Raw genomic sequence first — 27,100 nt, forward strand, 5'->3', positions numbered from 1 at the left:
ATAAATATATATATAGTTTGTATAATATATATATTTTAGAAAATATATGATTTTTTTGCCTAGCTAAAACACTTATAACATTTTGCCTTCACTTGTTTGACCTAGTATGAATAGAATGCTATATTTCTAATTTATATTCATTCAAAACCTTGACTTAGTTCCACATATTTTGGCCTCTAGGATCACTGCTGGTAATCTAGAAAGTTTCTTATCTCAGATTTAAAAAAAACTGAATATGGCTTGAAAGTTCTAATCCAATTCTGAGAATATAAAGGAATACTATGATGTTCCAAACAAACAGGGAGCTAACTTGTGATACAGTATTATAAACTGAAATACAGAGTTTGTTCAAATTTCAGACATAAATGCATGTATACACATATATATGCTATACTTTGTTTGGCTGGAAGGGAATTACAAGACAAACTAAAATTTTATGCAACGTATTTATTGATATGATCATTATAGCATGGTGCATCTTAATTCCTGTTAGAAAATATACTTTTGAAATAATCATATGAAGCACTTATTTGTACCAAATCCAAAGGTAGGGATATTAAGCCTGTTTTTCCAAGTTTCACCAAGGGCCAAGTAAAATTACAGATTAAATTGTAATAATAATAATACAAGAGTGTAGCAGAACCAGAACTCAGAGATGGAGTCCTGGAGCTCCTGTTCCTTGTCTTCCCTTTTGACCCCCATTTTCTCACCCTTGAGTTCTCCACATCCTGACAGTGGTAGAAGAATTCCAAGAAGACTGCATACATGCCTGAGTGCTCTCTGGGCCACTCCTAATCTCCAGCCAATACCTCATTTCTTTACAGAGTCTTCACCTAAAGTGCGACTGGTGAGAGGTCCCCATCGCTGTGAAGGGCGGGTGGAAGTGGAACGGAATGGCGAGTGGGGCACTGTGTGTGACGACGGCTGGAATATGAAAGATGCGGAAGTGGTGTGCCGGGAGCTGGGCTGTGGAGCAGCCAAAGGGACACCAAGTGGTAATTTGTATAAGCCACTGGCAGATGAAAAACAAAAAATCTTCATCCAAGACGTCAACTGCAATGGGACGGAGGATGAATTGATTGAATGTGACCGGGTGGAAGACGTTTTTGATTGCTCCCACAGCGAGGATGCAGGGGCAATGTGTGACAGTGAGTATGGCAGGACTCAAAGACTATATGCCAACTGCCCATACCCTACATGACCACTCTTTGTCCTCTTTATCTTTATTCTCCCCCATGAACTAATGATTAACTGATTCCTTGTCCTTCACTTCTCACCGTTTCTCAGTTGTGGACCCTGGAGACAAACATATCCTCATCTAGAACTGTTACTCCTCCTTGGTTGAGCAGTGGCACTAGTGATAAAGAACCCACCTGCCAATGCAGAGACTTAAGACATGTGCGTTCAATCCCTGGGTGGGGAAGATACCTTGGAGGAGGGCACAACAACCCACTCCAGTATTCTTTCTGGAGAATCCAGTGGATAGAGAAGTCTGGTGGGCTACAGTCCATAGGTTCACACAGAGTCGGACATTACTGAAGCAACTTAGCACTCACACTTGGTTGACCTAATGATTTTCTCTTAGTTTCAATCTATCCAAGAACCTGATTCTCTTCTTCACGCACACAAATATGCACAGATCTAATAACCACTAAACATTTGTATCTAAAGGTCAGATATAGTTATGGGGAAGAAATGAGCTCCGAAAATATAATGTAATTTTATCAGTTCTCAAGGAGTCTCTCATCTAGTTAGGTAGACAGGAGATGCTCACAGGAAACCAACACACAACAACTGTGTATATATATGTATTCATGAGTGCATGCTCATCGCTTCAGTTGTATCTGACTCTTTGTGACCCTATTTACTGTAGTCTGCCCATCTCCTGTGTCCATGGGATGCTCTGTGAAAGAATATTGGAGTAGGTTGCCGTGCCCTTCTCCAGGGGATCTTTTCCACCCAGGGATTGAACCCAAGTGGATTCTGTACCCACTGCACCACCTGGGAAGCCTATATCTATACACATATTCTTATAAAAATTATATATAGATTATATATATACACACACACGTATGTCCCTTAGCCAAATCACAGTCTAATGAAAAGGAGATAAACACACAGAAAATTATTAATGCATGCAGCTACTACTGCTAAGTCACTTCAGTCATGTCCGACTCTGTGCGACCCCATAGCACAGAGCCCACCAGGCTCCCCCGTCCCTGGGATTCTCCAGGCAGGAACACTGGAGTGGGTTGCCATTTGCTTCTCCAATACATGAGAGTGAAAAGTGAAAGGGAAGTTGCTCAGTTGTGTCCGACTCTTAGCAACCCCCTGGACTGCAGCCTACCAGGCTCCTCCATCCATGGGATTTTCCAGGCAAGAGTACCGGAGTGGGGTGCCATTGCCTTCTCCATATTAATGCATAGAAAGCAAATATATGAAAGGAATAAAGGAATACAACAACAACTATATCTATATATATCTATATATATCTATATCTATATATATATATATATATATATCTGCTGCTGCTGCTGCTAAGTCGCTTCAGTCGTATCTGACTCTGTGCGACCCCAGAGATGGCAGCCCACCAGGCTCCCCCATCCCTGGATTCTCTGGGGAAGAATACTGGAGTGGGTTGCCATTTCCTTCTCCAATGCATGAAGGTGAAAAGAGAAAGTGAAGTCATCCAGTCGTGTCCGACTTTAGCGACCCCATGGACTGCAGCCTACCAGGCTCCTCCGCCCATGGGATTTTCCAGGCAAGAGTACTGGAGTGGGGTTCCATTCCCTTCTCCGATATATATATATATATATATATATATATATAGGCAGTAGAAATTTGGGTCCTCAGAAATTGTATTTCATTCATATAGGTATCTGAGTCATTCCATGTAGCTCATGTTGTCATATACTGTTCATAGTCTGATAGACCACAAGCCAAGAGTCCAAATGTTGTCCCTCCAGGTACAACAGAGCTCTCCCTGGAGGCTTGGCAAACTTAGATCTTCTTTATCACTATATCTCTCCTGGGTTGAGGGGACTTGATGGGATTTCTTCCAGCCTATTAAATAGAATCTTCCTGAGGGCAGCAATGCTAACTAACTATCTTGATCATCACTGTTCTCTGTGTTCATAAAACAGTACTTGGAATGTAATATCCAGAAGTTTCCTGATAGGTTTGTCCCTTGTCTCCCTACGCAGTCATCTATACTCCATGTCTAGGTCTTGGTTTCCTCAGAATTTACCTGGAGACTCTGTGAAGCCCATCTCCCACTCTCAACACATAGAATCTTCTAGACCCAGTTTTAGGGCTCTGAGACTTTGAGGCTCTGACTCTTCCCTTACTCAGCACTCTCTGTATTTCTTCTGAGCTAGGTTCTTGGACATGGGAAAATGTCATGAGAAGGAGCAAGGATGGTTGGGAGTGGATCATTGATACTGAGAGAGAGAGTCAGGTTGTTTAGCCCAAATTATATTTAGACATCTCCATGCTTTCAGTACAGGGGAAATAGGTTCAATCTCTGGTCAAAGAGCCACAATCCCACAGTGGCTAGAATGAAAACTGTCACACAAGTGTATGTTCCTCGGTTGTTTGTCTCATCACAACAACGATTTGGAGTGACGGACATTAAAGCTCTCAGGGCGTCACAGCTCTCGGGTCTTGGACAAACCATATTATAGCTCTTAGGCAAATCAGTGTTACAGCTCTATTTTATTTAGAAGATAGCAGGAGAATCCATCCTCGAAGTGTGAGGGCATGCCAACACAAAGACTCGAAGAAAAGAGAGTGGAGGAGTGGGCGGGGAGGGAGGGAGGGAGGGCGGGAGAGAGAGACAGAGAGAGACAGAGAGAGAGAGAACACACAAGCGGGAGAGAGAGAGAGTTCATGAGAAAGAGCTTTGGCTCCTCCTTTTATGTTTTTTTCCTCCACCTGGGCCTGCCCTGTGCAAATTGGACTTAGCCAGGAGTGCTGTTTGTTCTGCCTGAAGTCTTCATTCTGGTCCTCGGACCTTCCTTTGACCTTCCTTGTCTTTTAGCCACCACCATTTTGGACTCCTTTTCCCTGTTTTACCTATGTATAACACAGCTCTCCAAGACCTGAGAGCTGTGACACACTGAGGGCTTTAATGTCTGTCGCTCCAAATCTTTGTTGTGACGAGACAAAGAACCGAGAAACATACACTCGTGTGACAAAAACCACATTACAGAAAGTTAATTGGGATGAAAAATCACAGGGTTATGTCCCAGATTAAGGGACAAGATAAAGCCCCAGAAAAACAACTAAATGAAGCAGAGATCGGCAGCCTTCCAGTAAAAGAATTCAGAATAATGATAGTGAAGATAATGATAGTAAAGATCATAGGATCTCAGAAATAGAATGGAGAAGATGGAAGAGATGTTTACCAAAGACCTGTAAGAACTAGAAAACCAACAGAGATGAACCATACACTAGAAGCAATCAGTAGCAGAATAACTGAGGCAGAAGAACAGATAAGTGACCTGGAGGACTGCGTGGTGAAAATCACTGCCACAGAACAGAATATAGAAAAAAGAATGAAAACAATGAAGACCAGACTAAGAGGCCTCTGGGACAACAGTAAACACACCGGCATTTGCATTATAGGGGCCCCAGAAGGAGAAGAGAGAGAGAAAGGACCCAAGAAAATATTTGAAAAGTAGATGAAAATTTCCCTAACGTGGAAAAGAAGTAGTTAAACAAGTCCAGGAAGTGCAGAATCCCAGGCAGGATAAATTCAAGGAGGAACACAATGAGACACACACATAGTAATCAAACTGACAAACGTTAAAGACAAAGATAAAATATTAAAAGCAACAAGGGAAAAATGACAAATAACATATAAGGGAACTCCCATGAGGTTGTAAGCTGATTTCTCGACAGTAACTCTACAAGCCAGAAGAGAATGGTATGATATATTTAAAGTGAAGAAAGAAAAACCTGCAACCAAGAAAACATTACCCATCAAGACTCCCATTCAGATTTGATGGAGAAATCAAAAGCTTTCCAAACAAGTAAAAGTTAAGAGAGCTCAGCAACACCAAACCAGCTTTACACAAATGCTAAAGAAACTTCTCTAGGCAGGAAACACAAGAGAAGGAAAAGACACACACAAAATAAACCTAAAACAATTAAGAAAATGGTAACAGGATCATACATATGGAAAATTAACTTAAATGTAAGTGAATTAAATACACCAACCACAGGACTTAGACTGACTGGGTGGATGAGAACATGTGCATGTATGCACTTACACTTATCACAGCACTCTATGTAACTCCCCAAATTGTATGTAATTATTTTGTATTGCTAGGATAATCATGTTTCCATTATGGCTTGTAATTGTAGTTATCTTTTATTTTTTGTCTGGCTATTGATTGTGAAACTAATAAACATCTTTTACTATTGAGATCATGTAACTAGTAGCTGCTTAATACCATTGGCCATTTTTCTGGTCAATAGAGAAATGAAAGAATTCTGTATCACTAAAACTACCATTTAATAGAAAACCTGTAGTCATTTTTCAAAATCCAGATGCATATTAGAATTATCTTGGAAATTTTTGAAAAATGCAAATTCTGAGGGACTGCTTTTAATCTCCAAAACTCCGGATGTATTTCTAATGAGCCACCATGTTTAAAAACAACTGGATATATAATGACCTTTTACTTTTATCTGGTCTGTTTCAATTTTTCTATTTCATGTTCAGTGTTTCATGTTTTAGTTTCATTTAGTTTATGTTTTCCAGTTTCTCAGTCTTTTTTTTGATGTTCTCTCTCAAGCCTTTATCAAGCATAGTAGAAACCTTTTGTATACATATATATATATATAGTTTGTATAATACATACATTTTAGAAATTTTATGGTTTTTTGCTTAGCTAAAACACTTATGACATTTTGACTTCACTTGTTTGACCTAGTATGAACAGAGCGCTAGATTTCTAATTTATATTCACTCAAAACCTTGACTCAGATCCACATATTTTGGCCTCTAGAATTACTGCTGGTAATCTACTAAGTTTATTATCTTAGATTAAAAAAAAAAAACAAAAAACTGAATGAGACTTGAAAGTTCTAATCCAGTTCTGAGAATATAAAGGAAAAACCTTTATATTAAAAACAAACAAACAATCAGGGAGCTAACTTGTGATACAGTATTATTAACTGAAATACAGAGTTTGTTTAAATTTCAGACAAAATGCATGTATGTACGCTATACTTTGTTTGGCTGAAAGGGAATTACAAGACAAACTAAAATTTTATGCAACGTATTTATTGATATGATCATTATAGCATGGTGCATCTTAATTCCTGTTAGAAAATATACTTTTGAAATAATCATATGAAGCACTTATTTGTACCAAATCCAAAGGTAGGGATATTAAGCCTGTTTTTCCAAGTTTCACCAAGGGCCAAGTAAAATTACAGATTAAATTGTAATAATAATAATACAAGAGTGTAGCAGAACCAGAACTCAGAGATGGAGTCCTGGAGCTCCTCTTCCTTGTCTTCCCTTTTGACTCCCACTTTCTCACCCTTCAGTTTTCCACATCCTGAAAGTGGTAGAAGAATTCCAAAACACTGCATACATACTCTCTGGGCCACTCCTAATCTCCAACCAATATCTCATTTCTTTGCAGAGTCTCCTCCCAAAGTGCGACTGGTGAGAGGTCCCCATCGCTGTGAAGGGCGGGTGGAAGTGGAACGGAATGGCGAGTGGGGCACTGTGTGTGACAACGGCTGGAACATGAAAGACGTGGAAGTGGTGTGCCGGGAGCTGGGCTGTGGAGCAGCCAAGGGGACACCAAGTGGTAATTTGTATAAGCCACTGGCAGATGAAAAACAAAAAATCTTCATCCAAGACATCAACTGCAATGGGACAGAAGATGAATTGATTGAATGTGACCAGGTGGAAGATGTTTTTGATTGCTCCCACAGCGAGGATGCAGGGGCAATATGTGAGAGTGAGTATGGCAGGACTCAAGGACTATATGCCAACTGCCCATACCCCGCATGACCACTCTTTGTCCTCTTTATCTTTATTCTCCCCCATGAACTAATGATTAACTGATTCCTTTTCCTTCACTTCCCACCCTTTCTCAACTGTGGACCCTGGAGACAAACATATCCTCATCTAGAACTGTTACTCCTCCTTGGTTGAGCAGTGGCACTAGTGATAAAGAACCCACCTGCCAATGCAGAGACTTAAGAGATGTGGGTTCAGTCCCTGGGTGGGGAAGATCCCCTGGAGGAGGGCACAGCAACCCATTCCACTATTCTTGCCTGGAGAATCCAATGGACAGAGGAGTCTGGTGGGCTACAGTCCATAGGGTCACACAGCATTGGACACGACTGAAGCGACTTAGCATGCACACTTGGTTGACCTAATGATTTTGTCTTAGTTTCAATCTTAGTTTTTCTTTGTTTCAATCTATCCAAGAACCGGATTCTCTTCTTCACACACACAAATATGCACAGATCTAATAACCACTAAACATTTGTATCTAAAGCTCAGTTGGAATTATGGGGAAGAAATGAGCTCCCAAAATATAATGTAAGGTTTTCAGTTCTCAAGGAGTCTATCATCTAGTTAGGTAGACAGGAGATGCTCATAGGAAACCAACACACAACTGTGTATATATATGTATGCATGAGTGCATGCTCAGTCGCTTCAGTTGTGTCTGACTCTTTGTGACTCTATGGACTGTAGTCTGCCAGTCTCCTCTGTCCATGGGATGCTCCAGGCAAGAATACTGAAGTGGGTTGCCATGCCCTCCTCCAGGAGATATTTTCCACCCAGGGATTGAACCCAGGTGGATTCTGAACTCATTGAGCCACCTGGGAATCCTATATATATATATACACATATTCATATACAACAATTATATATATAGTATATATTATATTAATATATATGTATATAATAGACTAGTCCCTTAGCCAAATCACAGTCTAATTGAAAAGGACATAGACACACAGAAAGTTATTAATGCATAGAAAGCAAATATATGAAAGGAATAAAGGAATACAACAACAATTATATATATATACACACACATATATATATATATATGTATATGTATATAGGCATTAGAAATTTGGGTCCTCAGAAATTGTATTTCATTCATATAGGTATCTGAGTCGTCCCATGTAGCCCATGTTGTCATATACTGCTCATAGTCTGATAGACTACAAGTCAAGAGTCCAAATACTGTCCCTCCAAGTACAACAGAGCTCTCCCTGGAGGCTTGGCAAACTTAGATCTTCTTTATCACTATATCTCTCCTGGGCTGAGGGGACTTGATGGGATTGCTTCCAGCCTATTAAATAGAATCTTCTTGAGGACAGCAATGCCAGCTATCTTGATCATCACTGTTCTCTGTGTTCATAACATAGTACTTGGAATGTAGTATCCAGAAGTTTCTGGATAGGCTTGTCCCTTGTCTCCCTATGCAATCTTTACACTCCATGAATAAGTCTTGGTTTCCTCAGAACTTATCTGGAGACTCTGTGAAGCCCATCTCCCACTCCCAACACTTAGAATCTTCTAGACCCAGTTTTAGGGCTCTGAGACTTTGAGGCTCTGACTCTTCCCTTACTCAGCACTCTCTGTATTTCTTCTGAGCTAGGTTCTTGGACATGGGAAAATGTCATGAGAGGGAGCAAGGATGGTTGGGAGTGGATCATTGATACTGAGAGAGAGAGTCAAGTTGTTTAGCCCAAATTATATCTAGACATCTCTATGCTTTCAGTGCAGGGGAAATAGGTTCAATCTCTGGTCAAAGAGCCACAATCCCACAGTGGCTAGAATGAAAACTACATTACAGAAAGTTAATCAGGATGAAAAATCACAGGGTTATGTCCCAGATTAAGGGACAAGATAAAGCCCCAGAAAAACAACTAAATGAAGCAGAGATCGGCAGCCTTCCAGTAAAAGAATTCAGAATAATGATAGTAAAGATAATGATAGTAAAGATCATAGGATCTCAGAAATAGAATGGAGAAGATGGAAGAGATGTTTACCAAAGACCTGTAAGAACTAGAAAACCAACAGAGATGAACCATACACTAGAAGCAATCAGTAGCAGAATAACTGAGGCAGAAGAACAGATAAGTGACCTGGAGGACTGCGTGGTGAAAATCACTGCCACAGAACAGAATATAGAAAAAAGAATGAAAACAATGAAGACCAGACTAAGAGGCCTCTGGGACAACAGTAAACACACCGGCATTTGCATTATAGGGTCCCAGAAGGAGAAGAGAGAGAGAAAGGACCCAAGAAAATATTTGAAAAGTAGATGAAAATTTCCCTAACATGGAAAAGAAATAGTTAAACAAGTCCAGGAAGTGCAGAATCCCAGGCAGGATAAATTCAAGGAGGAACACAATGAGACACACACATAGTAATCAAACTGACAAACGTTAAAGACAAAGATAAAATATTAAAAGCAACAAGGGAAAAATGACAAATAACATATAAGGGAACTCCCATGAGGTTGTAAGCTGATTTCTCAACAGTAACTCTACAAGCCAGAAGAGAATGGTATGATATATTTAAAGTGAAGAAAGAAAAACCTGCAACCAAGAATGCATTACCCATCAAGACTCCCAATCAGATTTGATGGAGAAATCAAAAGCTTTCCAAACAAGTAAAAGTTAAGAGAGCTCAGCACCTCCAAACCATCTTTACACAAATGCTAAAGAAACTTCTCTAGGCAGGAAACACAAGAGAAGGAAAAGACACACACAAAATAAACCTAAAACAATTAAGAAAATGGTAATAGGATCATACATATGGAAAATTAACTTAAATGTAAATGAATTAAATACACCAACCACAGGACTTAGACTGACTGGGTGGATGAGAACATGTGCATGTATGCACTTACACTTATCACAGTACTCTACTTAACTCCCCAAATTGTATGTAATTATTTTGTATTGCTAGGATAATCATGTTTCCACTATGGCTTGCAATTGTCATTATCTTCTATTTTTTGTCTGGCTATTGATTGTGAAACTAATAAACATCTTTTACTATTGAGATCATGTAACTAGTAGCCACTTAATACCATTAGCCATTTTTCTGGTCAACAGAGAAATGAAAGAATTCTGTATCACTAAAACTACCATTTAATAGAAAACCTGTAGTCATTTTTCAAAATCCAGATGCATATTAGAATTATCTTGGAAATTTTTGAAAAGTGCAAATACTGAGGGACTGCTTTTTATCTCCAAAGCTCTGGATGTATTTCTAATGAGCCACCATGTTTAAAAATAATTGGATATATAATGACCTTTTACTTTTATCTGGTCTGTTTCAATTTTTCTATTTCATGTTCAGTGCTTCATGTTTTAGTTTTCATTTAGTTTATGCTTTCCAGTTTCTTGGTCTTTTTTTTGATGTTCTCTCTCAAGCCTTTATCAAGCATAGTAGAAAACCTTTTGTATACATGTATATATATATATATAGATTGTATAATACATATATTTTAGAAAACATATGATTTTTTGCTTAGCTAAAACACTTATGACATTTTGACTTCACTTGTTTTATCTAGTATGAATAGAATGCTAGATTTTTAATTTATATTCACTCAAAACCTTGACTCAGATCCACATATTTTGGCTACTAGGATTACTACTGGTAATCTGGAAAGTTTCTTATCTTAGATTAAAAAAAAACTGAATATGGCTTGAAAGTTCTAATCCAGTTCTGAGAATATAAAGGAATACTATGTTGTTACGAAAAACCAAACAAACAGGGAGCTAACTTGTGATACAGTATTATTAACTGAAATACAGATTTTGTTCAAATTTCAGACAAAATGCTTGTATGTATTCTATACTTTGTTTGGCTGGAAGGGAATTACAAGACAAACTAAAATTTTATGCAGCATATTTATTGATATGATCATTATAGCATGGTGCATCTTAATTCCTGTTAGAAAGTATACTTTTGAAATAGTTATATGAAGCACTTGTTTGTACCAAATCCAAAGGTAGGGATATTAAGCCTGTTTTTCCAAGTTTCACCAAGGGCCAAGTAAAATTACAGATTAAATTGTAATAATAATAATAATAATAATAATAATACAAGAGTGTAGCAGAACCAGAACTCAGAGATGGAGTCCTGGAGCTCCTCTTCCTTGTCTTCCCTTTTGACTCCCACTTTCTCACCCTTCAGTTTTCCACATCCTGAAAGTGGTAGAAGAATTCCAAGAAGACTGCATACATGCCTGAGTGCTCTCTGGGCCACTCCTAATCTCCAACCAATATCTCATTTCTTTGCAGAGTCTTCTCCCAAAGTGCGACTGGTGAGAGGTCCCCATCGTTGTGAAGGGCGGGTGGAAGTGGAACGGAATGGCGAGTGGGGCACTGTGTGTGATGACAGCTGGAACATGAAAGACGCGGAAGTGGTGTGCCGGGAGCTGGGCTGTGGAGCAGCCAAGGGGACACCAAGTGGTAATTTGTATAAGCCATTGGCAGATGAAAAACAAAAAATCTTCATCCAAGATGTCAACTGCAGTGGGACGGAAGATAAATTGATTGAATGTGACTGGGTGGAAGACGTTTTTGATTGCTCCCACAGTGAGGATGCAGGGGCAATGTGTGAGAGTGAGTATGGCAGGACTCAAAGACTATATGCCAACTGCCCATACCCCGCATGACCACTCTTTGTCCTCTTTATCTTTATTCTCCATCATGAATTAATGGTTAACTGATTCCTTGTCCTTCAATTCTCACCGTTTCTCAACTGTGAACCCTGGAGACAAATATATCCTCATCTAGAACTGTTACTCCTCCTTGGTTGAGCAGTGGCACTAGTGATAAAGAACCCACCTGCCAATGCAGAGACTTAGAGACGTGGGTGCAATCCCTGGGTGGGGAAGATCCCCTGGAGGAGGGCACAGCAACCCACTCCAGTATTCTTGCCTGGAGAATCCAATGGACAGAGGAGTCTGGCGGGCTACAGGCCATAGGGTCACACAGAGTCAGAGATTACTGAAGCAACTTAGCACGCACACTTGGTTGAACCAATGATTTTGTCTTAGTTTCAATCTTAGTTTTTCTTTGTTTCAATCTATCCAAGAACCTGATTCTCTTCTTCACACGCACAAACATGCGCAGATCTAATAACCACTAAACATTTGTATCGAAAGCTCAGATGAAGTTATGGGGAAGAAATGAGCTCCCAAAATATAATGCAATTTTATCAGATCTCAAGGAGTTTATCATTTAGTTAGGTAGACAGGAGATGCTCATAGGAAACGAACACACAACAACTGTGTATATATATGTATGCATGAGTGCATGCTCAGTCTCTTCAGCTGTATCTGACTCTTTGTGACCCTATGGACTGTAGTCTGCCAATCTCCTGTGTCCATGGGATGCTCCATGCAAGAATACTGGAGTAGGTTACCGTGCCCTTCTCCTGGGGATCTTTTCCACCCAGGGATTGAACCCAGGTGGATTCCGTACCCACTGAGCCACCTGGGAAGCCTATATCTATACACATATTCATATACAAAATTATATATAGATTATATTAACATATATATATATATATACACATACATGCATATACTAGTCCCTTAGCCAAATCACAGTCTAATGGAAAAGGAGATAAACACACAGAAAATTATTAATGCATAGAAAGCAAATATATGACAGAAATACAACAACTACTATATATATATATATATATATATATATATATATGTATATATATGCAGTAGAAATTTGGGTCCTCAGAATTGTGTTTCATTCATATAGGTATCTGAGTCATCCCATTTAGCCCATGTTGTCATACACTGTTCATAGTCTGATAGACCAAAAGCCAAGTGTCCAAATGTTGTCCCTCCAGGTATAGCACCGCTCTCCCTGGAGGCTTGGCAAACTTAGATCTTCTTTATCACTATATCTCTCTGGGGCTGAGAGGACTTGATGGGATTGCTTCAAGCCTATTAAATAGAATCTTCTTGAGGACAGCGATGCCAGCTATCTTGATCATCACTGTTCTCTATGTTCATAAAACAGTACTTGGAATGTAGTGTCCAGAAATTTGATTCCTGATAAGCTTTTCCCTTGTCTCCCTACGCAGTCCTCTATACTCCATGAATAAGTCTTGGTTTCCTCAGAACTTATCCGGAGACTCTGTGAAGCCCATCTCCCACTCCCAACACTTAGAATCTTCTAGACCCAGTTTTAGGGCTCTGAGACTTTGAGGCTCTGACTCTTCCCTTACTCAGCACTCTCTGTATTTCTTCTGAGCTAGGTTCTTGGACATGGGAAAATGTCATGGGAAGTAGCAAGGATGATTGGGAGTGGATCATTGATACTGAGAGAGAGAGAGTCAGGTTGTTTAGCCCAAATTATATCTAGACATCTCCATGCTTTCAGTGCGGGGGGAACAGGTTCAATCTCTGGTCAAAGAGCCACAATCCCACAGTGGCTAGAATGAAAACCACATTACAGAAAGTTAACCAGGATGAAAAATCACAGGGTTATGTCCCAGATTAAGGGACAAGATAAAGCCCCAGAAAAACAACTAAATGAAGCAGAGATCGGCAGCCTTCCAGTAAAAGAATTCAGAATAATGATAGTAAAGATAATGATAGTAAAGATCATAGGATCTCAGAAATAGAATGGAGAAGATGGAAGAGATGTTTACCAAAGACCTGTAAGAACTAGAAAACCAACAGAGATGAACCATACACTAGAAGCAATCAGTAGCAGAATAACTGAGGCAGAAGAACAGATAAGTGACCTGGAGGACTGCGTGGTGAAAATCACTGCCACAGAACAGAATATAGAAAAAAGAATGAAAACAATGAAGACCAGACTAAGAGGCCTCTGGGACAACAGTAAACACACCGGCATTTGCATTATAGGGGCCCCAGAAGGAGAAGAGAGAGAGAAAGGACCCAAGAAAATATTTGAAAAGTAGATGAAAATTTCCCTAACATGGAAAAGAAATAGTTAAAAAAGTCCAGGAAGTGCAGAATCCCAGGCAGGATAAATTCAAGGAGGAACACAATGAGACACACACATAGTAATCAAACTGACAAACGTTAAAGACAAAGATAAAATATTAAAAGCAACAAGGGAAAAATGACAAATAACATATAAGGGAACTCCCATGAGGTTGTAAGCTGATTTCTCAACAGTAACTCTACAAGCCAGAAGAGAATGGTATGATATATTTAAAGTGAAGAAAGAAAAACCTGCAACCAAGAATGCATTACCCATCAAGACTCCCAATCAGATTTGATGGAGAAATCAAAAGCTTTCCAAACAAGTAAAAGTTAAGAGAGCTCAGCACTTCCAAACCAGCTTTACATAAATGCTAAAGAAACTTCTCTAGGCAGGAAACACAAGAGAAGGAAAAGACATACACAAAATAAACCTAAAACAATTAAGAAAATGGTAATAGGATCATACATATGGAAAATTAACTTAAATGTAAATGAATTAATACACCAACCACAAGGCTTAGACTGACTGGGTGAATGAGAACATGTGCATGTATGCACTTACACTTATCACAGTACTCTACTTTAGTCCCCAAATTGTATGTAATTATTTTATATTGCTAGGATAATCATGTTTCCACTATGGCTTGCAATTGTCATTATCTTCTATTTTTTGTCTGGCTATTGATTGTGAAACTAATAAACATCTTTTACTATTGAGATCATGTAACTAGTAGTCGCTTAATACCATTGGCCATTTTTCTGGTCAATAGAGAAATGAAAGAATTCCATATCATTAAGATCAGATCAGTCGTTCAGTCGTGTCTGACTCTTTGCAACCCCATGAATCACAGCATGCCAGGCCTCCCTGTCCATCACCAATTCCCAGAGTTCACCCAGACTCACGTCCATCGAGTCAGTGATGCCATCGAGCCATCTCATTCTCTGTCATCAGCATCTCCTCCTGCCCCCAATCCCTCCCAGCATCAGAGTCTTTTCCAATGAGTCAACTCTTCGCGTGAGGTGGCCCAAGTACTGGAGTTTCAGTTTTAGCATCATTCCTTCCAAAGAAATCCCAGGGCTGATCTCCTTCAGAATGGACTGGTTGGATCTCCTTGCAGTCCAAGGGACTCTCAAGAGTCTTCTCCAACACCACAGTTCAAAAGCATCAATTCTTCGGTGCTCAGCCTTCTTCACAGTCCAACTCTCGCATCCACACATGACCACAGGAGAAACCATAGCCTTGACTAGACGAACCTTTGTTGGCAAAGGAATGTCTCTGCTTTTGAACATGCTATCTAGGTTGGTCATAACTTTCCTTCCAAGGAGTAAGCATCTTTTAATTTCATGGCTGCAGTCACCATCTGCAGTGATTTTGGAGCCCAGAAAAATAAAGTCTGACACTGTTTCCACTGTTTCCCCATCTATTTCCCATGAAGTGATGGGACTGGATGCCATGATCTTCGTTTTTTGAATGTTGAGCTTTAAGCCAACTTTTTCACTTTCCTCTTTCACTTTCATCAAGAGGCTTTTGAGTTCCTCTTCACTTTCTGCCATAAGGGTGGTGTCATTTGCATATCTGAGGTTATTGATATTTCTCTCGGCGATCTTGATTCCAGCTTGTGTTTCTTCCAGCCCAGAGTTTCTCATGATGTACTCTGCATATAAGTTAAATAAGCAGGGTGACAATATACAGCTTTGACGAACTCCTTTTCCTATTTGGAACCAGTCTGTTGTTCCATGTCCAGTTCTAACTGTTGCTTCCTGATCTGCATATACGGTTCTCAAGAGGCAGATCAGGTGGTCTGGTATTCCCATCTCTTTCAGAATTTTCCACTATTTATTGTGATCCACACAGTCAAAGGCTTTGGCATAGACAATAAAGCAGAAATAGATGTTTTTCTGGAACTCTTTTGCTTTTTATAAGATCCAGAGGATGTTGGCAATTTGATCTCTGGTTCCTCTGCCTTTTCTAAAACCAGCTTGAACATCAGGAAGTTCACGGTTCACATATTGCTGAGGCCTGGCTTGGACAATTTTGAGCATTACTTTACTAGCATGTGAGATGAGTGCAATTGTGAGGTAGTTTGAACATTCTTTGGCATTGCCTTTCTTTGGGATTGGAATGAAAACTGACCTTTTCCAGTCCTGTGGCCACTGCTGAGTTTTCCAAATTTGCTGGCATATTGAGTGCAGCACTTTCACAGCATCATCTTTCAGGTTTTGAAATAGCTCGACTGGAATTCCATCCCCTCCACTAGCTTTGTTCATAGTAATGCTTCTAAGGCCCACTTGACTTCATATTCCAGGATGTCTGGCTCTAGGTCAGTGATCACACCATCGTGATTATCTGGGTCATGAAGATCTTTTTTGTACAGTTCTTCTGTGTATTCTTGCCATCTCTTCTTAATATCTTCTGCTTCTGTTAGGTCCATAGCATTTCTGTCCTTTATCGAGCTCATCTTTGCATGAAATGTTCCTTTGGTGTCTCTGATTTTCTTGAAGAGTTCTCTAGTCTTTCCCATTCTGTTGTTTTCCTCTATTTCTTTGCATTGATCGCTGAAGAAGGCTTTCTTTTCTCTTCTTGCTATTCTTTGGAACTCTGCATTCAGATGTTTATATCTTTCCTTTTCTCCTTTGCTTTTCACTTCTCTTCTTTTCACAGCTATTTGTAAGGCCTTCCCAGACAGCCATTTTGCTTTTTTGCATTTCTTTTCAATGGGAATGGTCTTGATCTCTGTCTCCTGTACAATGTCACGAACCTCATTCCACAGTTCATCAGGCACTCTATCCATCAGATCTAGTCCCTTAAATCTATTTCTCACTTCCACTGTATAATCATAAGGGATTTGATTTAGGTCATACCTGAATGGTCTAGTGCTTTTCCCTACTTTCTTCAATTTGAGTTTGAATTTGGCAATAAGGAGTTCATGCTCTGAGCCACAGTCAGCTCCTGGTCTTGTGTTTGCTGACTGTATAGAACTTCTCCATCTTTGGCTGCAAAGAATATAATCAATCTGATTTCGGTGTTGACCATCTGTTGATGTCCATGTGTAGAGTCTTCTCTTGTGTTGTTGGAAGAGGGTGCTTGTTATGACCAGTGCATTTCCTTGACAAAACTCTATTAGTCTTTGCCCTGCTTCATTCCGTATTCCAAGGCCAAATTTGCCTGTTACTCCAGGTGTTTCTTGACTTCCTACTTTTGCATTTCAGTCCCCTATAATGAAAAGGACATCTTTTTTGGGTGTTAGTTCTAAAAGGTCTTGTAGGTCTTCATAGAACTGTTCAACTTCAGCTTCTTCAGCATTACTGGTTGGGGCATAGACTTGGATTACTGTGATATTGAATGGTTTGCTTTGGAAATGAACAGAGATCAATCTGTCGTTTTTGAGATTGCATCCAAGTTCTGCATTTTGGACTCTTTTGTTGACCATGATGGCCACTCCATTTCTTCTGAGGGATTCCTGCCTACAGTAGTAGATATAATGGTCATCTGAATTAAATTCACCCATCCAGTCCATTTCAGTTCGCTGATTCCTAGAATGTCGACATTCACTCTTGCCATCTCTTGTTTGACCACTTCCAATTTGCCTTGATTCATGGACCTGACATTCCAGGTTCCTATGCAATATTGCTTTTTATAGCATCCGACCTTGCTTCTATTACCAGTCACATCCTCAGCTGGGTATTGTTTTTGCTTTGGCTCCATCCCTTCATTCTTTCTGGAGTTATTTCTCCACTGATCTCCAGTAGCATATTGGGCACCTACTGACCTGGGGAGTCCCTCTTCCAGTATCCTATCATTTTGTCTGTTCATACTGTTCATGGGGTTCTCAAGGCAAGAATACTGAAGTGGTTTGCCATTCCCTTCTCCAGTGGACCACATTCTGTCAGACCTCTCCACCATGACCCGCCCCTCTTGGGTTGCCCCACAGGCATGGCTTAGTTTCATTGAGTTAGACAAGGCTGTGGTCCTAGTGTGATTAGATTGACTAGTTTTCTGTGAGTATGGTTTCAGTGTGTTTGCCCTCTGATGCCCTCTCGCAACACCTACTGTCTTACTTGGGTTTCTCTTACCTTGGGCGTGGGGTATTTCTTCACGGCTGCCCCAGCAAAGCGCAGCCATTGCTCCTTACCTTGGACGACGGGTATTTCCTCACTGCCGCCCTTCCTGACCTTCAAAGTGGGATAGCTCCCCTAGGCCCACTGCCATTTAATAGAAAAACCTGTAGTCACTTTTCAAAATCCAGATGCATATTAGAATTATCTTGGAAATTTTTGAAAAGTGCAAATGCTGAGGGACTGCTTTTTATTTCCAAAGCCCCGGATATATTTCTAATGAGCCACCATGTTTAAAAACAACCGGATGTATGATGACCTTTTACTTTTATCTGGTCTGTTTCAATTTTTCTATTTCATGTTCAGTGCTTCATGTTTTAGTTTTCATTTAATTTATGTTTTCCAGTTTCTCAGTCTTTTTTTTTTTTTTTTGATGTTCTCTCTCAAGCCTTTATCAAGCATAGTAGAAAACCTTTTGTATACATATATATATATATATATATATAGATTGTATAATACATATATTTTAGAAAATTTATGGTTTTTTGCTTAGCTAAAACACTTATGACATTTTGACTTCACTTGTTTGACCTAGTGTGAACAGAATGCTAAATTTCTAATTTATATTCACTCAAAACCTTGATTCAGGTCCACATATTTTGGCATCTAGGATTACTTCTGGTAATCTAGAAAGTTTCTTATCTTAGATTAAAAAAAAAACTGAATATGGCTTGAAAGTTCTAATCCAGTTCTGAGAATATAAAGGAATACTATGTTGTTAAGAAAAACCAAACAAACAGGGAGCTAACTTGTGATACAGTATTATTAACTGAAATACAGATTTTGTTCAGATTTCAGACAAAATACATGTATGTATGCTATACTTTGTTTGGCTGGAAGGGAATTACAAGACAAACTAAAATTTTATGCAGCGTATTTATTGATATGGTCATTATAGCATGGTGCATCTTAATTCCTGTTAGAAAGTATACTTTTGAAATAGTCATATGAAGCACTTGTTTGTACCAAATCCAAAGGTAGGGATATTAAGCCTGTTTTTCCAAGTTTCACCAAGGGCCAAGTAAAATTACAGATTAAATTGTAATAATAATAATAATAATACAAGAGAGTAGCAGAACCAGAACTCAGAGATGGAGTCCTGGAGCTCCTCTTCCTTGTCTTCCCTTTTGACCCCCACTTTCTCACCCTTCAGTTTTCCACATCCTGAAAGTGGTAGAAGAATTCCAAGAAGACTGCATACATGCCTGAGTGCTCTCTGGGCCACTCCTAATCTCCAACCAATATCTCATTTCTTTGCAGAGTCTCCTCCCAAAGTGCGACTGGTGAGAGGTCCCCATCGCTGTGAAGGGCGGGTGGAAGTGGAACGGAATGGCGAGTGGGGCACTGTGTGTGACAACAGCTGGAACATGAAAGACGTGGAAGTGGTGTGCCGGGAGCTGGGCTGTGGAGCAGCCAAGGGGACACCAAGTGGTAATTTGTATAAGCCATTGGCAGATGAAAAACAAAAAATCTTCATCCAAGATGTCAACTGCAGTGGGACGGAAGATAAATTGATTGAATGTGACCAGGTGGAAGACGTTTTTGATTGCTCCCACAGTGAGGATGCAGGGGCAATGTGTGAGAGTGAGTATGGCAGGACTCAAAGACTATATGCCAACTGCCCATACCCCGCATGACCACTCTTTGTCCTCTTTATCTTTATTCTCCAGCATGAATTAATGGTTAACTGATTCCTTGTCCTTCAATTCTCACCGTTTCTCAACTGTGAACCCTGGAGACAAATATATCCTCATCTAGAACTGTTACTCCTCCTTGGTTGAGCAGTGGCACTAGTGATAAAGAACCCACCTGCCAATGCAGAGACTTAGAGACGTGGGTGCAATCCCTGGGTGGGGAAGATCCCCTGGAGGAGGGCACAGCAACCCACTCCAGTATTCTTGCCTGGAGAATCCTCATGGACAGAGGAGCAGAGTCAAACAGGACTGAGTGACTACGCTCAGCGGTCATGGAGCAAATAACCATGGCAAAGCTATTTAATTGTGCTGCTCATCAATTCTCTTGTTTTTAAAATGCAGCTAATGATACTTACCTTTGTATATGAACATGCTTCAAGCAGTATTAAGTGCTAGATTATTATAAAGTATTATATTGAATTCTATATAATAGGGATAGGACACACAGTTCCATGTACTTGTTGAAGTCTTCAATTAAAAAAAAAAGCTACTAGAAAGCCATTCATAAGTATTAGACTTTTATAAACTAGATGGGAAAGTAAAAGGTCTTAGTTAAGGGAACAGACCTGGCACATGGATTGGAAACTAGAGGAAGGGCTATGATCACAGAAACAGAAGCAGGTAGAGAGCTACAGAAGTGTTGATGGGATTTGAAGGTTCAAAGTCAGGAGGGGCGGCCTTGTCTAAGGTAAGGAGCAGTGGCTGTGCTTTGTTGAAGCAGCTGTGAAGAGATGCCCCACGTCCAAGATAAGAGAAACCCAAGTAGATGGTAGGTGTTGTGAGAGGGCATCAGATGGCAGACACACTGAAACCACAATCACAGAAAACTAGCCAATCTGATCACATGGACCACAGCCTTGTCTAACTCAATGAAACCAAGCCATGCCGTGTGGGGCCACCCAAGACAGACAGGTCATGGTGGACAGGTCTGACAGAATGTGGTCCACTGGAGAAGGGAATGGCAAACCACTTCAGTATTCTTGCCTTGAGAACCCCATGAACAGTATGAAAAGGCAAAATGATAGGATACTGGAAAAGGGACTCCCCAGATCCCAATATGCTACAAGGGATCAGTGGGGATATCACTCCAGAAAGATTGAAGGAATGGAGCCAAAGCAAAAACAATATCCAGTTGTGGATGTGACTGGTGATAGAAGCAAGGTCTGATGCTGTAAAGACAATATTGCATAGGAACCTGGAATGTCAGGTCCTTGAATCAAGTCAAATTGGAAGGGGCCAAACAGGAGATAGCAAGAGTGAATGTCAACATTCTAGGAATCATGGAACTAAAGTGGACTGGAATGGGTGAATTTAACTCAGATGACCATTATATCTACTACTATGGGCAGGAATCCCTTAGAAGAAATGGTGTAGCCATCATGGTCAACAAAAGAGTCTGAAATGCAGTACTTGGATGCAATCTCAAAAATGACAGTATGATTGTTTGTTTCCAAGCCAAACCATTCAATATAATGGTGATCCAAGTCTATGCCCCAACCAGTAACGCTTAAGAAGCTGAAGTTGAACAGTTCTATGAAGACCTACAAGACCTTTTAGAACTAACACACAAAAAAGATGTCCTTTTCATTATAGGGGACTGAAATGCAAAAGTAGGAAGTCAAGAAACACCTGGAGTAACAGTCAAATTTGGCCTTGGAGTACAGAATGAAGCAGGGCAAAGGATAATAGAGTTTTGCTAAGAGAACGCACTGATGATAGCAAACACCCTCTTCCAACAACATAAGAGAAGACACCACAAATGGACATCATAGATGTTCAACACTGAAATCAGATTGATTATATTCTCTGCAGTCAAAGTTGGAGAAGCTCTATACAGTCAGCAAACACAAGACCAGGAGCTGACTGTGGCTCAGATCATGAACTCGTTATCGCCAAATTCAGACTTAAATTGAAGAAAGTAGGGAAAACCACTAGACCATTCAGGTATGACCTAAATCAAATCCCTTATGATTATACAGTGGAGGTGAGAAATAGATTTAAGGGACTAGATCTGAAAGAGTGCCTGATGAACTATAGACGGAAGTTTGTGACATTGTACAGGAGACAGGGATCAAGACCATCCCCATGGAAAAGAAATGCAAAAAAGCAGAATGGCTGTCTGAGGGGGCCTTACAAATAGCTGTGAAAAGAAGAGAAGTGAAAAGCAAAGGAGAAAAGGAAAAATATTCCAATTTGAATGCAGAGTTCCAAAGAATAGCAAGGAGAGATAAGAAACCTTCCTCACTGATCAATGCAAGGAAATAGAGGAAAACAACAGAATGGGAAAGACTAGAGAACTCTTCAAGAAAATTAGAGATACCAAGGAAACATTTCATGCAAAGATGGGCTCGATAAAGGACAGAAATGCTATGGACTTAACAGAAGCAGAAGATATTAAGAAGAGGTGGCAAGAATACACAGAAGAACTGTACAAAAAAGATCTTCATGACCCAGATAATCACGATGGTGTGATCACTGACCTAGAGCCAGACATCCTGGAATGTGAAGTCAAGTGGGCCTTAGAAAGCATTACTATGAACAAAGCGAGTGGAGGGGATGGAATTCCAGTTGAACTATTTCAAAACCTGAAAGATGATGCTGTGAAAGTGCTGCACTCAATATGCCAGCAAATTTGGAAAACTCAGCAGTGGCCACAGGACTGGAAAAGGTCAGTTTTACTGCCGCACAATTGCACTCATCTCACATGCTAGTAAAGTAATGCTCAAAATTCTCCAAACCAGACCTTGGGAATACATGAATGTGAACTTCCAGATGTTCAATCTGGTTTTAGAAAAGGCAGAGGAACCAGAGATCAAATTGCCAACATCTGCTGGATCATCGAAAAAGCAAGAGAGTTCCAGAAAAACATCTATTTCTGCTTTATTGACTATGCCAAAGCATTAGACTGTGTGGATCACAATAAACTGTGGAAAATTCTGAAAGAGATGGGAATTCCAGACCACCTGACCTGCCTCTTGAGAAACCTATATGCAGGTCAGGAAGCAACAATTAGAACTGGACATGACACAACAGACTGTCTCCCAATAGGAAAAGGAGTATGTCACGGCTGTATGTTGTCACCCTGCTTATTTAACTTCTATGCAGAGTACATCATGAGAAATGCTGGGCTGGAAGAAGCACAAGCTGGAATCAAGATTGCCGGGAGAAATATAAATAACCTCAGATATGCAGATGACACGACCTTTGTAACAGAAAGTGAAGAGGAACTCAAAAGCCTCTTGATGAAAGTGAAAGAGGAGAGTGAAATAGTTGGCTCAAAGCTCAACATTCAGAAAACTAAGATCATGGCATCTGGTCCCATCACTTCATGGGAAATAGATGGGGGAACATTGGAAACAGTGTCAGACTTTATATTTTTGGCTCCAAAATCATTGCAGATGGTGACTGCAGCCATGAAATTAAAAGATGCTTACTCCTTGGAAGGAAAGCAATGACCAACCTAGATAGCATATTAAAAAGCAGAGACATTACTTTGCCAACAAAGGTCCATCTAGTCAAGGCTATGGTTTTTCCAGTGGTCATGTATGCATGTGAGAGTTGAACGGTGAAGAAAGCTGAGCACCGAAGAATTGATGCTTTTTAACTCTGGTTTTGGAGAAGACTCTTGAGAGTCCCTTGGACTGCATGGAGATCTCCATCCTAAAGGAGATCAGTCCTGGGTGTTCATTGGAAGGACTGATGCTGAGGCTGAACCTCCAATACTTTGGCCACCTCATATGAAGAGTTGACTAATTGGAAAAGACTCTAATGCTGAGAGGGATTGGGGGCAGGAGGAGAAGGGGATGGCAGAGGATGAGATGGCTGGATGGCATCACCGATCGATGGACATGAATTTTGGTGAACTCTGGGAGTTGGTGATGGACAGGGAGGCCTGGCGTGCTACGATTCATGGGGTCAAAAAGAGTCGGACATGATTGAGCGACTGGATTGAACTGAACTAAACTGTAGACGATTTTTTTTCTTCTTTCCATTCCCCACTCCATGCCCTGCCTCGGCAGATCCCTTAAATAGAGGCCGGTAAACGGAGACACCAGCTGCTCTGGGCGACTGGGGTGCTGCACAGGGGCATATGGGGCTCTGTCTGTGATGATGGCTGGGGGACAAAGGAGGAGCACGTGGTGTGCGGGCAACTGGACTGTGGAAAGCCAATCTTTGTATCTGTCAAAGCACGGAGAAAGTTTGTCCCTGGAGACGGGCATATCCGGCTAGATGATGTCCATTGCAAAGGGCAAGAGCAGTCCCTGGAGCAGTGTCAGCATAGGTTCTGGGGGGTATCATGACTGCAACCACAAGGAAGATATAGTCGTATTCTGCTTGGGTAAGCCTTGTAGATTGGGCAGTCCCCATGGGGACTGGCATGGACGAAGGTGAAGAAGCTGGTGGTGGGGTGTGAACTCTGAGGGTAAGGTTTATTCTACTAGTGCTGCACAGCTGCCCATAATAGTCACCTACTTTATGTTACTTCAAGGAATTATTGAGAATCCTAGTCGTGGATAGAATGATAATAATAGTTTAAAAATCCCATACCATACAGTTATTGCATGTGAGAACAAAAGAGGTTTTGAAAATTATTCAATTGACACCATTTTTAAATCTGAAGAGAGTAAGAGTCAGAGAAAAGAAGCAACTTTCCAAAATCATAAAAATTGTTTTCAAACGATGGAGCAGAACTAAAATGACCAGTCTTGGCTCAGCTCAGGATTAGTTGACTTAGAGGACCCCAGGTCTCAAACTGTAAGTTAAAACTGTAGGAGATGGTCCCACCTCTTTCTACCTATTGTCACTACCCAGATTTTAAATTAATCTGTGGGAACGGGGCTAGGGGAGGGGTCTCTTTGTGAATATCCATGAGAGTGTCTTTTCAGAGAAGCCAGGATTCCAGCTGTAAATTGTAGACCTCCCTCTACTGTTGGGCTTCCCTTGTGGCTCAGCTAGTAAAGAATCTGCCTGCAATGTGGGAGACCTGGGTTTGATCCCAGGATGGGAAGATCCCCTGGAGAAGGGAAAGGCTACCCCACTCTAGTATTCTGGCCTATGGAATTCTATGGACAGTATAGGCCATGGGGTCTCAAGGAGTTGGACACGACTGAGCGACTTTAACTTTCACTTCACAGGAGAGTAAAGGCAGAAATCTTGTCCCCATATGAGTCAGGAAATGCAAAGCATAGCCCTTGGGTGGCTGACCCAAGAGAGTCACAACTCTGATGCCCCAAGCTTTGTAATTAGTGTGGGATGTGACGTGCAGGGCTGCCTGGTTACCTACTCAGGGAATTGTGTAAGAGCTGAGAGATGATCAAAAATATGAAGAGCAGCTAGTGCCCAGAAATGGAGGGCTTTAGTCATGGAAGACTAGTGTTTGAATCTTGAGCCTGCCATTATGAGGCTAGTTAATTTTAGCTAGTAAAAAGGAGATACTTGCTCCATTTCTCTCGAAGAGCTTTGTGATTGTGGAGGGTGAGAAGTGCTAATATAAGTGAATATGGTTTGTGATTCACATGGGAGCTGGTTGAATACATCTGGGGCACTGAACTAGATTCTGACGTGGTTCACATCAGTGTGAGATAGGTATGTGATTAGGATCTGGGAGGGTCTCTCTTTCCTATTCTGGGAACCACTCTTCTTTCTTGACCTTTTTGAGCTTGAATGAGATAATCCCTTCTTGACTTGTCCCCATCCTTACTGTACATTCTTCTTCTCTTTACAGAAGGGCAGCCTGACATTTGATGTTTGGCCTGACTCCGGCAGGGCCTGAGTGTCCTTTGCTTTCTCCTGGCCTCAAATGGCTTAGTGCAAGTGCTGGGCCTGCAGGCTCAGCTCCCACTCCCTCAGCCCCTAAGCAAGAATCTGAACACTCTGCTCTCAGAGCCAAGCACCCCCATCACCTCCTGGAGATATGAGTTGTTGAATTCTCTCTTGCCAAGGAAGATGACCTCCCAGTCACCTGCTCTTCACTGCTGACCCTCTGGCATTGATTCTGGCCCCTCCTGCTTCTTTTTAACCAGCCTGGGATCCCCAGGTCTGTTCATTTGACCACTACAGGACATTTCTAAGGCCAAACCTACATGTCTGTAAAGAACATGAAAGGAAGGAGACAACAAAAGGAACATTTGAAGGGGAATATGGGTAAATAATGAGATGAAACTTGAGGGAAAGCTCTTTGAATGCTTTTTCTCAAGCCTTCAACACTTTTTCTTAACCTTCAACAATTAACATCTCACTATTCTCCTGTGATCTGATAGAAACAGACACATTCTTTCAAGAGCAGAGCAGTATCCTGTAATCCTAGACCTTTTCATGACACTTGGAAAAGAAATATCACACCCTCTGAATGCCCATAATAAAATACCTTTGTTGACTATCCATATACAACTTGCCAACATGGTGTGCATTTAACAAGAAGAACCCCACAAATGTATTTTAATTTCCCCAGGAAAAATGTATGGACCTGAGACTAGAAGGAAAAGGAAGAGATGCAGAAAGAATTTGGGGGAATCCATCATTGTGCCTCATGCCAATCGGATGATATCATTTTGTCAACTCAGATTTTAGGGTCTGTAAGTCTGATGCAAGACAGAATGATACTAAGGAGAGAATCATGGCTTGGTTCTACAAACTAAAAACCTCAGGCTCTGAGACTGAGTTGAGTACCTGTTATGTGTCTGCGTTTATGCTTGCTAATAAAGTAGATGTTAAACAGTCTCAAGAGTTGCCTCTCTGTGTGGTATGCTCTTTCTACCCAAGGGGAAAGCAGGTGCATCAGTTTACAGGGGTGGCCTTACAGGTAGGATTAGCTAGAAGAGAACCTGCTGGCAGATGCAGTCATGTGTGTAATATAGTTCTCTCCTCTGGATGGAGAACTTTCTCCCTATTTCCTATCATGGGAAAAATAGAGAAACTTAGCTTAACAAAAGAGAAGAAGATGACCTAATAGACACTTTGATATTGATCGTGTCTACTCAAAGAGATTTTGCCTCTGTTTGATCAGTTATCTCAGGTCTTCCTGATTTTCCTCACAGATTAGTATCATGGTCCCTAAACCATGTAATATCAATTGGGTTGGCCAAAAGTTCATTTGGGTTTTCCCATAACATCTTATGGACAAATCTGAATGAACTTTTTGACCAACCCAGCAGAATCTAGAGACCTGCTGAACTGCCTTGACTGAGTCATTGAAAAGCTCTTTTATCCTAAGTAGAGTAGAACAAGGTTGGAATTTCACAAAAGAAACTTTGATTTCCTTTTAATTTTACATTAAAAGTTCTTTAGTAAAAT

General features: G+C 40.6%; 1 protein-coding gene across 4 annotated transcripts in view; it reads left to right on the forward strand.

The window, feature by feature from the left end:
* Positions 1-26,527, forward strand: part of LOC787904 (CD5 antigen-like) — a 37,788-nt gene extending 11,261 nt beyond the window's left edge. For 2 of the 4 annotated variants that reach the window (XM_005203583.5, XM_005203584.5), the window contains 5 exons: positions 825-1,148; positions 6,660-6,983; positions 11,314-11,637; positions 19,374-19,697; positions 25,533-26,527. In XM_005203583.5, the coding sequence (XP_005203640.2) occupies positions 825-1,148; positions 6,660-6,983; positions 11,314-11,637; positions 19,374-19,697; positions 25,533-25,552 (1,316 nt within the window). In that variant the 3' untranslated portion in view covers positions 25,553-26,527. The remainder of the gene's footprint in view (positions 1-824; positions 1,149-6,659; positions 6,984-11,313; positions 11,638-19,373; positions 19,698-25,532) is intronic. The other 2 variants (XM_024989895.2, XM_059884958.1) reach the window with 2 other exon arrangements.
* The last annotated feature ends 573 nt before the right edge of the window (positions 26,528-27,100 follow it).

Source organism: Bos taurus, chromosome 3 (genome assembly GCF_002263795.3).
Source record: "Bos taurus isolate L1 Dominette 01449 registration number 42190680 breed Hereford chromosome 3, ARS-UCD2.0, whole genome shotgun sequence".
NCBI lineage: Eukaryota > Metazoa > Chordata > Mammalia > Artiodactyla > Bovidae > Bos > Bos taurus.